Source organism: Rhea pennata, chromosome Z, assembly GCF_028389875.1.
Source record: "Rhea pennata isolate bPtePen1 chromosome Z, bPtePen1.pri, whole genome shotgun sequence".
NCBI classification, from domain to species: domain Eukaryota; kingdom Metazoa; phylum Chordata; class Aves; order Rheiformes; family Rheidae; genus Rhea; species Rhea pennata.
The window spans coordinates 47,236,147-47,251,765 of NC_084702.1; the positions used below are offsets into that span (position 1 = coordinate 47,236,147).

Here is a 15,619-nt window from a genome sequence, read left to right on the forward strand (position 1 = left end):
TTGCCTGGTGTCCCTTTTTGTTTTTAGGAGTATTTTATTTTTGTGCTGAGGCATGCACCAAGCAGAAATATATTGTTTAAGACACAGATAAGTACATATAATCTTTTCCTAAAGAAAAATTACGTAGCTGCTCAGAAACATTACTGAAATATCCTTGGGAACAAGACTCTTTGTGCTACGTGTAAAATATCCCAAAATGACTGTCAGTATATGCCTACTTACTCACAATCTCACATCCTTTTTTACTATAGCTAATCACTTTCCAAAGATTTATTTTGAAGTTACCTTTATATAAGAAAGTGCATCAAACATCTCTTCAATCTGTTGCGAAGACTGAACAGCAGACGACATTGGATGTGAAGAGTTCAAGGAATCCTTCATCATAGCCTTAAAAATTAGATTTAAGAAATCTTCATCCTAGAAGAGAAACATTTACAAGTATCTGAGAAGCTAGAACACACACGGCAAGAACAATAAAACTTGTCCTGTCCTCTTCTTCCACTTCCACTGTCTGCTCCCCTGTCCTTAGGAAAACTGTGCTAACCATATGGCCAATGAAGGCAGCAAAAGTATTGTCAGAGTACCACTTGTGAAATCTACCTCTTTCTGCCAGATTTTAGCAGTGGTATCTCAATCTTTAATTTGCACCGTAACCCAGACCCTTGAGTACTTATCTCAGCTAAAAATATCTTCAGTACTACAGAAGATACAGGTAGCTAATAAACAAGCAAGTATCCGCCAAATTTCAGATATGGCGCAAAATGTTTTCAGTTCATTTATGGAAGGCAAGGATTATAAAGCATACTAAAGAAGTCATTCTTTTAATGTTAAAAGTGAAGCCTGCAGTGAAATAATGATATTTGTGTGCATGTGAACACTGTCTTTTCTAATGATCCTAGTACCGAAGATGCTTCTGTCTTTCCTTCTAGGATGAAGATAATGAAGTTAATACATTGTACATTTCATTGAGAATTGAGTACATACTTCTCCCTAGTTTCTGCAGAATAGAAATGAATCTTACCACTTTATAGGAACTCATCACCAAAAACCCCACCTCACCTCTCCCCTACCAAAAAGCGACCATACACCAGCATATAAGAAAATGGAGATGCTCTTTAAAAAGGTTAACATTTTAAAGCTATTTTCGCTGAATGGAGAAGTTTTGAGTGGTTTTTTTTTTTTTTTTTTTTTTTTTTTTACTTTTAATAAAACACTTTTTGGCACCACCATGTGGTGAAATTAGATGTAGATGAAGGCAGCTTATCAGGCAGTTCAAAATGAAGCACAAAATACATTTTATGACAAGTGCCTCCTTCTAAAACAGCAGACCAATTTTGTGTCCTCCTCTCACTATGTGTGTGCCCAACAAGAACAGCTATATAACCACACTTGCAGGCAGGCATCAACACAACAAACTTAGGCCAAATGAACAAACTTTTAGAACACCCAGATTCAAGAAAGAAATTTACAGAACCAAGTTATCAGTCCCAGTTCCTTAAACAATAACTTGGGGGAAATTAAGAGCCTAGATGCTGACATGCTCTTAAACAGCCAGGATGCTGAGAAGGGCTCAGTTCTGCATGCAGGAAAAAAGCCACTTAGGCTTTTTAATCCAGTGACTCCCTAATGCAAACTGCGTAAGCAGTCCCAGAAGCTGAGCCTAGAACTGTTCTCTCCTAAAAAAGTATCTCTATATCAGGAGGCAAATTATATTCTGTGTACTGCTCTCTCCCTTGAGTCCCATTAGTATTTTTTTCTCAGCCTTTATTCAATGTTTAAGTTGCTTTACCATCCACAGTAGCCAATATTCCCTCCTTGGAGGTGAAAGATTATGTTTGAATCCCTCATGTTATCCAAGGCCTGAAAAGCTAGGTCACTCAGTTTCTGAGTGAGTTTTGAAAACATCTTTAGGTTACTACATCAAAAAGCTTCCTTCAGCCATGTTCATAAAGAGAGCACTTGTGGGTTAGTGCTTTGTACTGTTAGTGTAATTCAAAGTTATCAGAATTCATGGGTGGAACCATAACACGTTATTACACCAAGTCCTTAGTCTCTGAATCTCAAATCGGTTTACACATAGGGAGGTACCAAGATGATGACAAGATAGGAATGACTTCAGGCATATCTCTGGAGCTGCCCAAGTCTACCAGGAAAACTGAAAACTGACAAACTTGGGCAGCAACATGCTTGGACTTTCAGTACATAGATTAAGTTATAATTTGGTACACGGGCACAGCTTTGAATGACCATTATTTTGCAGAGAATATTTTAGCTACATAACAAAGAAAGGTTGCATGTAGGCTACTTCTGCACATTTCTTCACTAACAAGTGTTAGAGAAAAACAAAATTAATAAAAAAGACAATATTACCTCCAGTATTATCAAGTGCCAATGTAAAAGAAATACAGCATAGTTTAAATGGGGCACAAAAAGTTTACGTGTGAGTTTATAAATATCAGTCCTCTGTGGTCAGTATTAAAAATCTGGTCTTAGTAAACATACAAGTCTAGTTACACGAAGTACTTACTGAATGTAATTCCGGAAAAATCTCCTCCATGGCAAAGTACTCCATGAAAGTAGCAAATCCCTCACTCAGCCAAAGATCGTTCCACCACTCCATAGTTACTAGATTGCCGAACCACTACGACAGACCAAAAACAATCCTTTTTCGCCATAAGACACACACTCACTAAAATTGATGAAATAACAAAATGAGTACAGTGACTCCTCAGCTTTATGAAGAATCTCGTGCCAAAATATATATATATTAGTCAAAACCACAGTAATGCCTTTGTATGAACACCTCAGTACATAGGTCATAAGAGCTGTACTCTGCCTTTTGTACTGGAGATAATACGGCACTCCAAACAGATATAATATGCACCATAGTCACAGTGAGAGCAGGAAGGGAATTAAAATGTAAGATGACTGTTTTCTAAAAAAGCATTTAAAGGATCCAATGATCCAATACCTGATGTGCCAGCTCATGAGCTATCACTGCAGTTATTCGCTTTTTATCCCTTGCTGAAGAGGTTTTGTTGTCATACAAGAGAGCCGTTTCTCGGAAGGTGATCAAGCCCCAGTTTTCCATAGCACCTGACTGAAAATCAGGGATAGCTACCAGATCTGGAAAAGATTTGAAAGAGGCTAGGGTTACTGTTGAAAATAATTAATTAAAGCAATTCTGTATTTTAAGTCTACAGACTGCATTACGTAAGCCCTAAAAACCTCGTTATTTATATCCTATGGCTCATTTTCAAACACAAGCTGCCCTGTAGATTTATAGCCATGTTTCTCTAGCAATACTCTGTAACAAACAACTTCAAAGCACTACAGAAATCTTGTCTAAAGATCTTGTGTGAACACAAGCAAGCAGGAATTGCTGCTGCTACTACTGAAGGCAGTGGTCTTAGAAGGCTGCATTTAAGAACTCTCCCAGTCAGATGCACAGAAAAGTCAGATTGCAGATAACAAACAGGTGTACACGCCTCACAGACAAGAGTTTTATATCTCCCTATCCAAGCATGTCACATTTAAAAGGACACTGACTCTTCCTTTGATGTCACATAAAAGTCTAAACAATCTGGAGTCAAAAAGCTCACAATTTTCCATTTTAGGGACCAACTTAACACTACTGCTCAGTCAAATGCTTAGTCGACTTTTAAAATAATTTTTGGGGAGTCTTATTTCAGAGATGTTTTATGCTATCTATCTTTTTAGCACATCTTGAAGAAAGGAACATTTTCCTGTATTTGTCAGAGTTCATTACAGGTTTTTAGAGTTTTTTTTTTTCTATTTAAAAAAGGCAAAGTTCAGAAAGGTCTTACCTATTTTTTCAAGAGGATAATTTATTAAAAAGTACTTCTGATAAAATTCCAGAAGCTTCACTGTCGTGTTTAAAGCATACCCAACCTGGTTTAGATGCTGCGGTATGGCATAGATAGATACCTAATCCAAACAGAAAAGAAAATATTTCAAAATGTACAGCCACAAAAACTCTAGAAGTAAAAGAGAAGCAGGCAAAAACCCCCGAAACAGATAGGACCAAATTCTGGGGCACACTTTCAGGGGACACACATTACAAACCCTGATTATCAAGCTGTCTTTGAAGATTTTTGCTACATACAGAACATATAGCCTATCCAATTAACAGAAGTGTAGGCAAGGGCAGTGCAAGGCTATCAGCTGTTTTATGACACCTTTAGGACGTTCCTCAAGAAGAGTTTGCACAAACAAAAGTTCATCTATTTCCCCTTTCACATCCCATTATTAACTGATCCTCCCTGCAAACCTTGATTCATTTGTAATTTTCAATTATCACTATGACAACACTAATACCATCCGCAAGAAATTCACTCAAGAACTAATGATTTGCATCAAATCATTACTGCCCCTAAGGCAGGGGTAGTATCAGATTCAGTGTAAAAAGCTTTCCTAAAAATTGAAAATTTAAGTTCTCCCTTCACTCATGCCAAGGTAGCTACAACAATAAGAATGTTGATCAGTTAACAAGAACCCACTTCATCCAGATTTAAGGTGTGTTTAAATGCACAAAAAATGTTGAGACTAATTTTTCTGTTCCCCTTTATATTTTCAACTCTAGCACATATACCCTCAAATCAACAAAACTACTAACAAGAAAACCCTTAAGCTGGCCTCCCTTTAGGCTATGAATCCAAGAACAAATAACATTTCAAGTAGATGAATAGGGTGCACTTTTAATTTTTGAGCAGATCAAAACCAAGTACATAGCAGCAGAGATTTAATCTAGTGTTGCTGGAATTACAAAGACTTAATCAGCAGCAAATTTTAAGCTCAAAAAAACAAAGTCATCTAGGATCTTTTGGAAAAAAATTCACTACATTATCAACATAAAGCAACTTCACACACTCCAAGTTCAGGCTTGTCATTATAACATCCATGACAATAAGCTCATTTTATGGGAACTGGTTAGTTCAGATTTTTTGTCTCTACAGGCCACAAATTGCTGGAAGATGAAACTGCATCTCTAGAAAAACAATATATGCGTGCCCTCCTTTTACAGTCTCCCAGGCCGATTACCCACTGTTGGCAGCAGAACATCCCACCACCGAGATGTTGGCCTGATTTGCTATGATCATTCTTGTGCTTTCTCTCCCCAAGCAGATCAGCACTCCTACACGTTGCTAGATCCCTTGGGCACGGGTGTCTTCTAAACTTTGCCGGACTTCCCTAGCTTGGTTAAGGCTTAGGGGGCTCAGAGACCCACATGATTCTCATAGTCTTTTATTGCTTCTAATGGTCAGAACGGAGGAGCAGCATATGCAACCACCTTCCCTCAGCCAGAACACATCATTCAGTCTTCTTTTCCCCTCTTATGCTCTTTGCTCTGGCATAAAATATTTCTAAAATACTGACATGAAAATGCTAAACAATCCATGCAAGTTAATATCTCTGTTAGGAACACAGAAGAGCATACCACATAGACAGTTGCTTCAGGCTCTCTGCAAACATGAAAGTTTTGGTACACTGTTAATATTCTCCTTGGTAAAGAGCAGGCTAAATGCTTTGGCCAGAAAACAAGTTTAATTAAAGACCTGAATAGCAGTCATACGGGCAGGGAACAGGGTCGTGGTGGGGATGCAGTTCTTCAAGCTGGACTAAATAAAGCCCATCTTACTAAGCTGTAACTACAATAACTTGTCCAAGTCAGAAGGAAAGTGTATTGATACAAACCCAGTATCTTTACCTCTGTATGCTGGATTGAAGAAACTTAGGCAAACAATGGTATTACTTTGCTAGCCTAGAAGATAGCATTGCTCAGTACAGCTTTTAAAAGTTTCCTCTCCCTCTGAATCTCTATTAGTACTAACCCCATTGGCTTTTTCTAGGCAGGTACTGATAATTCCCACATACCACCACAAAGGGGCAGCTCCTGCTACAGCCATGAAAGTCACATGAAACTCTTGCACCTCTTGTGAGCAAGATTAAGGAGGATCTTTTAGTATTATTATTTATTTACTTACTGTAATTGCATACATTGTAGGAACTGCTCACTGACCTTGCAGGACCAAACCCCTGCTAAGGACAAAGATTAAACAGGACCAACTGCTAGATTCTCAGAACCTCTGGGGGGTGGGGTGGGGAAAGAAACACAAAATAATTAAACCATTGTATTCAAGTGACTAAATACTGACTTCAGGTTGTTTGGAATTTGCTCTAACGCAGAGTTTGTGGGGGGCAGAATGTCCTGGATGTAGCTACCAGGTTTCTGAGTATAAAGAGGAGCGTATCTGCAGCACTACTGCAACACATAGTAAAAAGGGTTTTGTAACGTAAATGGCATGTAGGCTTCTGGGGGTGGAGGGAAAGTTGTTCCCTCCGCCCCCTCCCGAGAGGGTACTTTGAGGGGAACAAACATACCAGAGTCCCATTAGTTTCTTTGCTGATGTTTTTCAAGTCTGCAACAATGAAGGCTACCAAGTAGGTGCTCATCTTTAAACTCACAAAAAACTCATCTTGCACAATTCCATTTGTCACAGGAGTAGTGGCTTTCTGCAGGTAAAAGAAAACTATTGTTACTATTGCAGGCAACAGAAGACTAAGACATGCGAGCAGTCAGTGGTAAGTTATAAAATTACTTCACAAATGGCTAGCAACAGCTTGTAACTAAAAGGTAAAGATGTTCTGCAAGTTTGCTTATGATTTGACAGGATAGACAAGACCCACAGCCCACATTTAAATTATTCATAGTTTAATAACTTGAGGAGACCTGGAGCATTTAAGCCTACTTACTCCAAAAAAATTTGTCAAGTTTCATTACAACATATTACTAGAAAACAGCATTGTGACAGAGAAACCTTGCATCTCTCTTAGTTCACACTTAAAGCCCCCAATACAAAAGCCCCCCACATGCTTTCTGGAACAAATGAATCATCATTTCTTCCCAGAAAGCAGCTCTTCTCAAATAAAAATGCATGGGGGTGAGGAAGCTATTTTTAGACAAGATTTGCATAAAAAATGATCAACATTCAACTGCCATGCTGAAAGAGGAATGAATTTTTAGGCTTGAAAAAAAAACAGTGTAATTACGTAGTCTGATCTTCGTGTGTGAGCCTAATATCATCCCTTCTCTGTACATGAACAGAATTTTATTCTCGAACTCCTTTAGCAAATCCGTAACTTCTGTCTTTACTACAGCTTCTCCTTCATAAAGCAGAGATAACCTATCTACTGTGGCAGCAGATAATTGATTTCCAAGTCAATTATCCTCATTAACAAATAATAATAAAAACGTCCAAAATTCAAATTCGAAAACACACATAACTTACTTCTAGCCTAAATTTGAGGCAGCTACTATATGCTGCCATACCAGTTGCGTACATGCTAGTAGAAGATCTGCTTGAGATCTCCTGCCCGTGTAGGTATTTATAGACTACGATAAATTCCACCCTTTAACCTTCTCCTGGATAAACTGGGGAGGGGGGAAACCACACACACACACACACAAAGGACTTCTTAAGTCTCTACATTCAGCATAGCATTCCCAAGACCTGCTGCTATTACAGGATAACTTGTAGCTCTGTTAGAGGTGGGAGGAGGTACATGTATTTATTTTCAGAATTGGGCCTATCATACAGCAAAAAGGAGAAATTATATAGTATCAAATAATAAGGAGTTGAGGGAGGGAAACAAAAAGAATTAAATTTTTTGGAGTGTAAACACAGATGAGTGTAAGGTAACTGTTTTCAATTTGCTGTTTAGCAAAATCATTAATTCAGTTGTTCAGTACGTTCTTATCACTTTTTGATAAGTTTTAATTAAACCTGACTTGTTCCTCTGAATTGAGCGCTAACATTTGACTCCAGCACTAAATATACAGCTTCACTCCTGTTAATGTCTTTTCATTTCTTTTTTCCACAACTGAAAGCTTTTCAAATCTTTATTAATCACACAGACAAGAACCAAATTTTAAAACAGAGATTGAGAGGCAGGATGGGAAAAACAGGAAAAGAGCATATGATAATTTTAATGCACTTTTAAACATCTCAAAAATTTCAATAGATGCTACTAACAAAAAGAATGGATGGAAGTATGTCAGGAGAAAGGTCAGATAGCAAGCATAAATGTAACAAGACAGAGACTGCAGGGAAGGGAAGTGACAACCACTAGATGAAAAAGACTAACAAAACAGGAGGGTAGGAGGGATCTCAGCTTGAAGGAAGCACAGCAGCTTCTGCCTAAGTAGGTATCTAAGCAGAAGAGATATAGTATGCAAGGCAGAAGAGGAAAAAAGAGATTTGTAGCTAATACAAATGGTACAACAAGCAGTGGTAAGAATGAAAACGCCAAAAAGAGTGGCGCAAGAGGCATCATGTCATCTCAAAAGAAATTTATGATGCAGAAGCATCATAAACCATTTGAAGGATGATTCTGTGTATGGCATCATGCTGGAACCATGGGAAGCAGCAGTTTCTTTCCAGTCCAGGAGCAGCTAGTTACACAGCTAAAGTGACCAGCAGGGAAAATTCATAATATCAACATTTAAAAAGGCACAATACATCCCATTTTTCACTACAAGGAGAATGGTTACAAAGTCGCATTTCCCAAACCTCCATTTTCAGAAGGTCTTCTATCTCCTCAGAAACAATATTGCAAAAGTATTTCAAAGAATGTTTCTCTGCAGCAAGAAAAGCAAAACTTGCATGTAAATAGGCCTTGAGGTGAGGAAGAAGAGAGATGCATTAATGATCTTACAGCAAAAGCAGCTCTTCAACAGATTTTCTCCATGTGGATGAAAGCTTGTGGTGTGCACATATGTCAAGTATAAAACAGCTCTGACAGCACCAACAGAGCTGCCAGCTGCTCTGCAACAGTCTTCACAGTTGAGCAGAGACAGAAAAGGAAGGGGAGCAGCTCCCTCCTCAGCACAGAGCTCCACGGATACATGCTTTGTGTGACCGGGAATGCAAGGCAGAGGTTATGGGAAGATGCAAGAGTAATGCAAATAACAGTCTTTCTTTCCCAGAGTTAGTTTACATGTCTCTACACTGCAGGAGCCTGCTAGTTCCAGATTAATCACAGGATGATCCTCAGACAACAAGACAAGAAATTCACTAAAGAAAAAACAGAGCTGCTCTTTCAGGCATGTTTGCTGAACCAGTCACTGAATTCAAATCACAATTCTTGCCAACACAGAGCTTCAGCTCCAAGTGGCTTTTCTGCAGATTGTCTTGGGAAGGCTAAAACAGCTGCTCATAACTGCTGAAACTCACCGTGCGCTGCATCAGATGACCCACTTGCAAGTTTAGAGGAAGACCTGAACTCTCAAAGCCTTGCTTGATGCCAAAAACAAATGCACTGGTTCCCCAGATGACTTCTTCCTGCCCGCACAAAGTTGCACAAACATCTTGCGCAAAACATAGGAAAGCCGAGTGAACTCAGGGGAGAAAATAGGGAAGTTGACGGAATGACTAGATTAAATAACCAAACAAAGCACTTACCAAAGAAGGCAGGTTGGAGGCCTGCCCTATGGGGGAAGAAAGGCAAGGAAGTAGGTATGCCTGCTGCTATAGCGAGGGCCATTGCTTTTTATTCTGGACAAGGCTATTACTAACAACAGTGTGCATTTACAGATATACTAAGAAAGCAGACAGGCAATGCTTTTCATTTCAAGCCTCTGAATAGGCATTAACGATTTCTAAATAGGGAAGATTTCCAGAAGCAGCAAAAAGTTATACTGAAGACATGTGATTTAAGGGACAGCACAGTAGATTTTAAAGATAGGTAAAATGAAACAGTAGCACCTAATGATCCTGATAGTTACACAGATGGTTACATAGAATGGGTGAGGTTGGAAGGGACCTCTGGAGATCATCTAGTCCACCCCCCCCCCCCCCCCCCCGCTCAAGCAGGGTCACCTAGGGCATGTTAGACAGGGTTGCATCCAGGCAGGCTTTGAAGATCTCCAGAGAAGGAGACTCCACCACTTCTCTGGGCAACCTGTCCAGTGCTCTGTCACTCTCACAGGGAAGAAATTCCCCCTCACGGTCAGGCAGAACTTCTTGTGCTTCAGTTTGTGCCTATTGCCTCTTGTCTTTTCGCATGGGACAACCAAAAAGAGTTTGTCCCCATCTCCTTGACACCCTCCCTTCAGGTACTTGTACACATTGATAAGATTCCCCCCCCCCCCCCCCCCCCCCGTCTTCTCTTCTCCAAGAGGCTCCAAACAGACCTAGCTCTCGCAGCCATTCCTCATAGGGCAGGTGCTCCAGCCCTCTGATCATCCTCATAGCCCTACACTGGACTCTCTCCAGTAGCTCCATGTTTCTCTTGGAAAGCAGGTGTCTACCTGGGCTCCCCAGTACTAGAGCAGTAACACGATCTGGGAAGTAGAAGATACTTATCACAAGCTTCTGTTTATTTTATGAATTTTCCCTGCATTGCAAAGACTCTTTAATTAACCTCAACCAATTTTCTCAGCTGGCCAACCACAGCTGAAGCAGAACTGATGGTTATTTTTCTCTCCACTTCCTTTGCCGGTCATTCGCAGCCAAGGAGCTAGATGTTAAGTGTGATAATTCTGTCTGACTCAACAGACACAAAAACTGTCACAGAATATTCTTCCTTATAATCATGTCCGTGAGCAAGAGAGGATACAGAAGATACAAAGATTACATTAGCAGCAGACTAAGGAATGACTTTCTATGGAAGTCTATGCTGGCAATGTGGTGCAGCAGAAGAGGAAAAAAGAAAATTTTGCTGGCAAATGTGTCTTTCAGAGGACCCATCATTTGTGGAAGGTACACTTAAGAAAATGATAGACTTTTATGAACTATTTGCAATTGGCTCAGCAATGTCTGCTTCACATATGCAGCAATGTTAAATTGTGGTTTGCTTTCTACAGATGAAAAACTAAAGCTCTTTTATGCAAGCTGCCTCAAGCCACATTCAACTCTTTAGCAGAGGAAAGTGAGCTAACACCCCTCCTTGCTTACATGAACAGGAAAGATGTCCATTGAAGTCTGTACTGCAATTCTTTCAGTGAAGAAAAGAACAGCAAATAAAATACTTTTAGGGCTGGAAACCAGTGCTGCAATCCTATAAAAGTAATGATTGAGAATGACCTCAAACCCATGAACTTACATATTCACCCAGTATGAGCAAGAGATTATTTCCCATGAGCACAGTTATTAGATTGGTTTTTGAAAACAAGATAGCTACATCAATACCTTAGATAGCCTTCTGGAACCCTAACTGCACTGTATACATACATGTTCCATCAACATAAAGTGTGTAGTTTTTTCCATTACTGGTTAGATTAACACCAATGTTAGTGTATCTCTATTGGGTGATAAAAAATGTTAAGTTTTTGATGAAAGGGGACCTCATTCAGAGACAGTATAGGTAATGAGTCAGTCTAGCAAGACTGCCCAAATGAACTAGATTTCTACAGATATCTCCAAAGGCTTAATGGTCACCATAAAATGCAGATACACTCTTACAAGATTTTGGCTGCAAGGGTCTAGGTGATGGGACTTCAGACTCCTCATTCAAATTTCAGGATTTGAGTCCCTATTCACACCCTATTTCCTTCTGCCAAGACTTGAAAGCACACCCTTCCAAATCAGGCATCTCTTTCACGGATTGTTCCTAGGGTACACATACTATTGATAGCTATATTCCAGTCTTCTACATATGCACAGTATCAGAAAACATAAAAACCTCAAAAGCGTATCTTAAGGTCATTTGAGACTGATGCAACCAACAACAAAAATCCTTATAAACAGTGATACATTTACATGTAACAGGAATCCCTTCTGTAGCCATTCAGCTGTGCCCACAATATCCCTACATTATGCAATGTATTAAACAGTTGTTTCCTCTATAAAACTACTTAGTTTCTAGCCTTTGAGGAAGAGATGGTCACTTCTTTATAAAGTCATACAGTTTATAGCTTACCTGTTTAAGTCAGTCTGCTGGACATCATCACAACAGAAACATACTAAAAAGCACTTAAATAGATTACACAGAAGATAGCTCTACTAAAATTCTTCCATAAGAGTACCTTTGGCATATTTGACAAGGTAGAAAGTTGCTCGTCTCTCTTGATCTTGATTAGAAACGTAGCTTTAAATGCTGGTTCATCAAAGCATGGAAAAGCAGACCTTGCTGCCAGAGGCTCAAACTGAGTTGCTGCAAACCACCTAATGAAAAGGGTAGAGGAGAGCAAGTTAAAATTTATGAAAAAGGAGAAATATCAGTTTCTGTACATTACAGTACAGTCGTTTTTCTACAAAATCTTTTGATATTTTGATATGGCAGAACTTTTCCTATAACAGATGATTGGATTGGTCCAGTTAGACTAAGCATTTCCTTAGGATTAGAAACAAAAGGTTTTTTAAAACAAATTGTTTATTTGAGGGTTCACTTGCTTGAATTTTTTTTTGCTTTCTTAGCTTATACTTGGAACAACAACAGTCATGAAAATTTAAGTCCAGCAGCTTTAAAAGTCCCCCAATAAGAAGGAACAAAACTTAAAGCAAACTGAAAAATTCATTTTGTAGGCATGCCCACTAAATGAAAGTTTTGAAACCTCAGTGGCAGAGAGGACACAGGGAAACTTTCGCACCTAACCATTGAGCTTCCTTCTGCAGCTGTTCCTACAATTCATATGACTATCTCCCTGCTCCCTTTGCTGGCTGGTAGTTGGATGCTGTTTAAGTCCATGCACTTGTCTGCCTTTGATCCAATAGCTAGTTTTATCAGAGAAGCACATTATCCATTTCCCAGAGGTGCATGTTCCCTTCTCCCCCTCCTGAGTATTTTGATATTAACTAGCTGCAGAAATTATGCCTTTTCCTAGAGGGCCTCTTTAAGCTGAATTCTACAAGACAACCTTGGGAGCTCAACAAGAATTTTGCCCATTCAAGTCTAGTTAAGGACTAGGTGATACAACAGCTCATTCTGGATGCCATCTCCAGACATATGGAGGAAAAGAAGGTGATCAGGAGTAACCAGCATGGATTCACAGAGGGGAAATCCTGCTTAACCAACCTGATAGCCTTCTACGATGGAGTGACTGGCTGGATAGATGAGGGCAACGGATGTTGTGTACCTTGACTTCAGCAAGGCTTTTGACACTGTCTCCCATAACACCGTCCTAGAGAAGCTCAGGAAGTGTGGGTTAGGTGAGTGGACAGTGAGGTGGATTGAGAACTGGCTGAAAGGCAGAGCTCAGAGGGTCGTCATCAGTGGCGTGGAGTCTAGCTGGTGGCCTGTGGCTAGTGGCGTCCCCCAGGGCTCAGTACTGGGTCCCATCCTGTTCAACTTCTTCATCAATGACCTGGATGAGGGGACAGAGTGCCTCCTCAGCAAGTTTGCTGATGATACCAAGCTGGGAGGAGTGGCTGATACACCCAAGGGCTGTGCTGCCATTCAGAGACATCTGGACAGGCTGGAGAGTTGGGCGGAGAGGAACCTCAGGAGGTTCAACAATGGCAAGGGCAGAGTCCTGCACCTAGGGAAAACCAACCCTAGGCACCAGTACAGGCTGGGGGCCAACCTTCTGGAGAGCAGCTCTGCAGAGAAGGACCTGGGAGTGCCGGGGGACAAGCTGACCATGCGCCAGCAATGTGCCCTTGTGGCCAAGAAGGCCAATGGTATCCTGGGGTGCATTAGGAACACTGTTGCCGGCAGGTCGAGGGAGGTGATCCTGCCCCTCTACTCAGCCCTCGTGAGACCTCATCTCGAGTACTGTCTCCAGTTCTGGGCTCCCCAGTACAAGAGAGACATGGAGCTACTGGAGAGAGTCCAGCGTAGGGCTATGAAGATGATCAGAGGGCTGGAGCACCTGCCCTATGAGAAACAGCTGCAAGAGCTGGGCCTCTTCAGCCTGGGGAAGAGAAGCCTGAGGGGGGATCTTATCAATGTGTACAAGTACCTGAAGGAAGAGTGTCAAGGAGGTGGGGACAAACTCTTTCCAGTTGTCCCATGTGACAGGACAAGAGGCAATAGGCACAAACTGAAGCACAGGCAGTTCTGCCTGAATGTGAGGAGGAATTTCTTCACTGCGAGAGTGACAGAGCACTGGAACAGGCTGCCCAGAGAGGTTGTAGAGTCTCCTTCTCTGGAGATCTTCAAGGCCCGCCTGGATGCAACCCTGTCTAACATGCTCTAGGTGACCCTGCTGAGCAGGGAGGTTGGACTAGATGATCTTCAGAGGTCCCTTCCAACCTTACTGATTCTATGACTAAACAGCAGAGAGAACAGCAGTTACAATTGCTTTTGTTTGTTTAAATAAAAAAAATTACTGCTAAACTACCCACAGGTTTTTGTTGTTGTTGTTTCTGCTACTCACAGCTCTTTTTTGCCCTGTGAAGAACAAGAACTTATTCCAGATTTTCACTCCAACAGTTGTGACCTACACCTTTTCTGAGGAGTCACATTGCTGCCTATTCCTAAGATTTGCCTCTATTTCCACTCTTGATGTCTTAGTCTTTCTTCCCCTCTGACCAACAGTCTTGTAGTTGATGTCAGAAGTTTTATTTTTCCTGAGATTTTACAAAAGGAAGAGAATGAAAAGCAAGGAATCTTTTTGCATAAAAATAAAAATAGCTCTCAACTTGTGCTTTCTTCTTTTTTTTTTTTTTTTAACTTTGCATTTGGCAATAATTAGACATCTTGCTATTTGACAGGCTTTAATACTTTTGTTGCAATGCAAAAAAGCCCTCCAAAAAGAAAAGAGAGACTAGTATGAAAAAATATTTTCACGTTGCAATAACAATTTGATAGCTCAAGTTTTACATGAAAATGTAATAAAAACAGATGCCCTTGTAATAGCCCGTATTTCTAAAACCACTGACATTAACCATACAAAGCCCCTGGAAATAAAAAGGGGCAGGCAAGGCAACAGACATGCTGGTATAAGCAGAAAAGTTATCTGAAGAGCATTTACTAAAAACATGCAAGTTAAAGGGCGTACTACATCCACACCCTGCATGAAAGTAGGTACTGCTGCACTGAAGGGGAATCAAAAAAACAATCTCTAAAAAACTCAAACATGCTATTGACAGATCATTTTTGACCTTTGTCCACACTTACATATCCTCTTTCTGCTACAGCAAAATAGAAGGAAAAAACTTAAAAGCTTCAGCAGCTACATCAGACTACAAAGAAATATGAAAACCAAAAAAAAATCTCATTTCTCTTCATATTTCATGGTAATGCATGTCTTGCAATGTCTGTGATAAGTTACTTAGCTCTGACAGCATTTCATTTAATCTTGTAGCAAGACAATCTTGTATTTTCTTTATAATGCCAGAATAATGGGGCTATCAATAATTGATGCTTGATCAAAAAAAAAAGAAAAAAGCCCTCCAGACTACATTGTGTAAAGATCAACAGGAACACGTAGGAGGGAAGAAAGCCTCCACTTTATCTCAGTTGCTGATCAGTCTGAGAACCAGGTTGTGCTCTATAGTTCCTCTGAACACACCCGTTGTTTCAGCAGCACCAGTTGTTTCCCCGGTATGTGCAAACTTTTTCTACATTTCAGCAGTATGTCATAGATGCACTTCATCTATTCAAGGGGAAACTTTAAAGGTAAACTGTAAGTAGATTTTAGAAAAGATATTTTTCT

General features: G+C 40.2%; 1 protein-coding gene across 2 annotated transcripts in view; it reads right to left on the reverse strand.

Moving 5' to 3' along the window:
- LNPEP (leucyl and cystinyl aminopeptidase) overlaps window positions 1-15,619 on the reverse strand; it is a 68,722-nt gene that overhangs the window by 24,250 nt on the left and 28,853 nt on the right. For both annotated transcript variants that reach the window (XM_062600297.1, XM_062600298.1), the window contains 6 exons: window positions 12,047-12,185; window positions 6,403-6,534; window positions 3,828-3,948; window positions 2,972-3,126; window positions 2,528-2,641; window positions 286-417 (listed from right to left, as the gene is read on the reverse strand). In XM_062600297.1, the coding sequence (XP_062456281.1) occupies window positions 286-417; window positions 2,528-2,641; window positions 2,972-3,126; window positions 3,828-3,948; window positions 6,403-6,534; window positions 12,047-12,185 (793 nt within the window). The remainder of the gene's footprint in view (window positions 1-285; window positions 418-2,527; window positions 2,642-2,971; window positions 3,127-3,827; window positions 3,949-6,402; window positions 6,535-12,046; window positions 12,186-15,619) is intronic.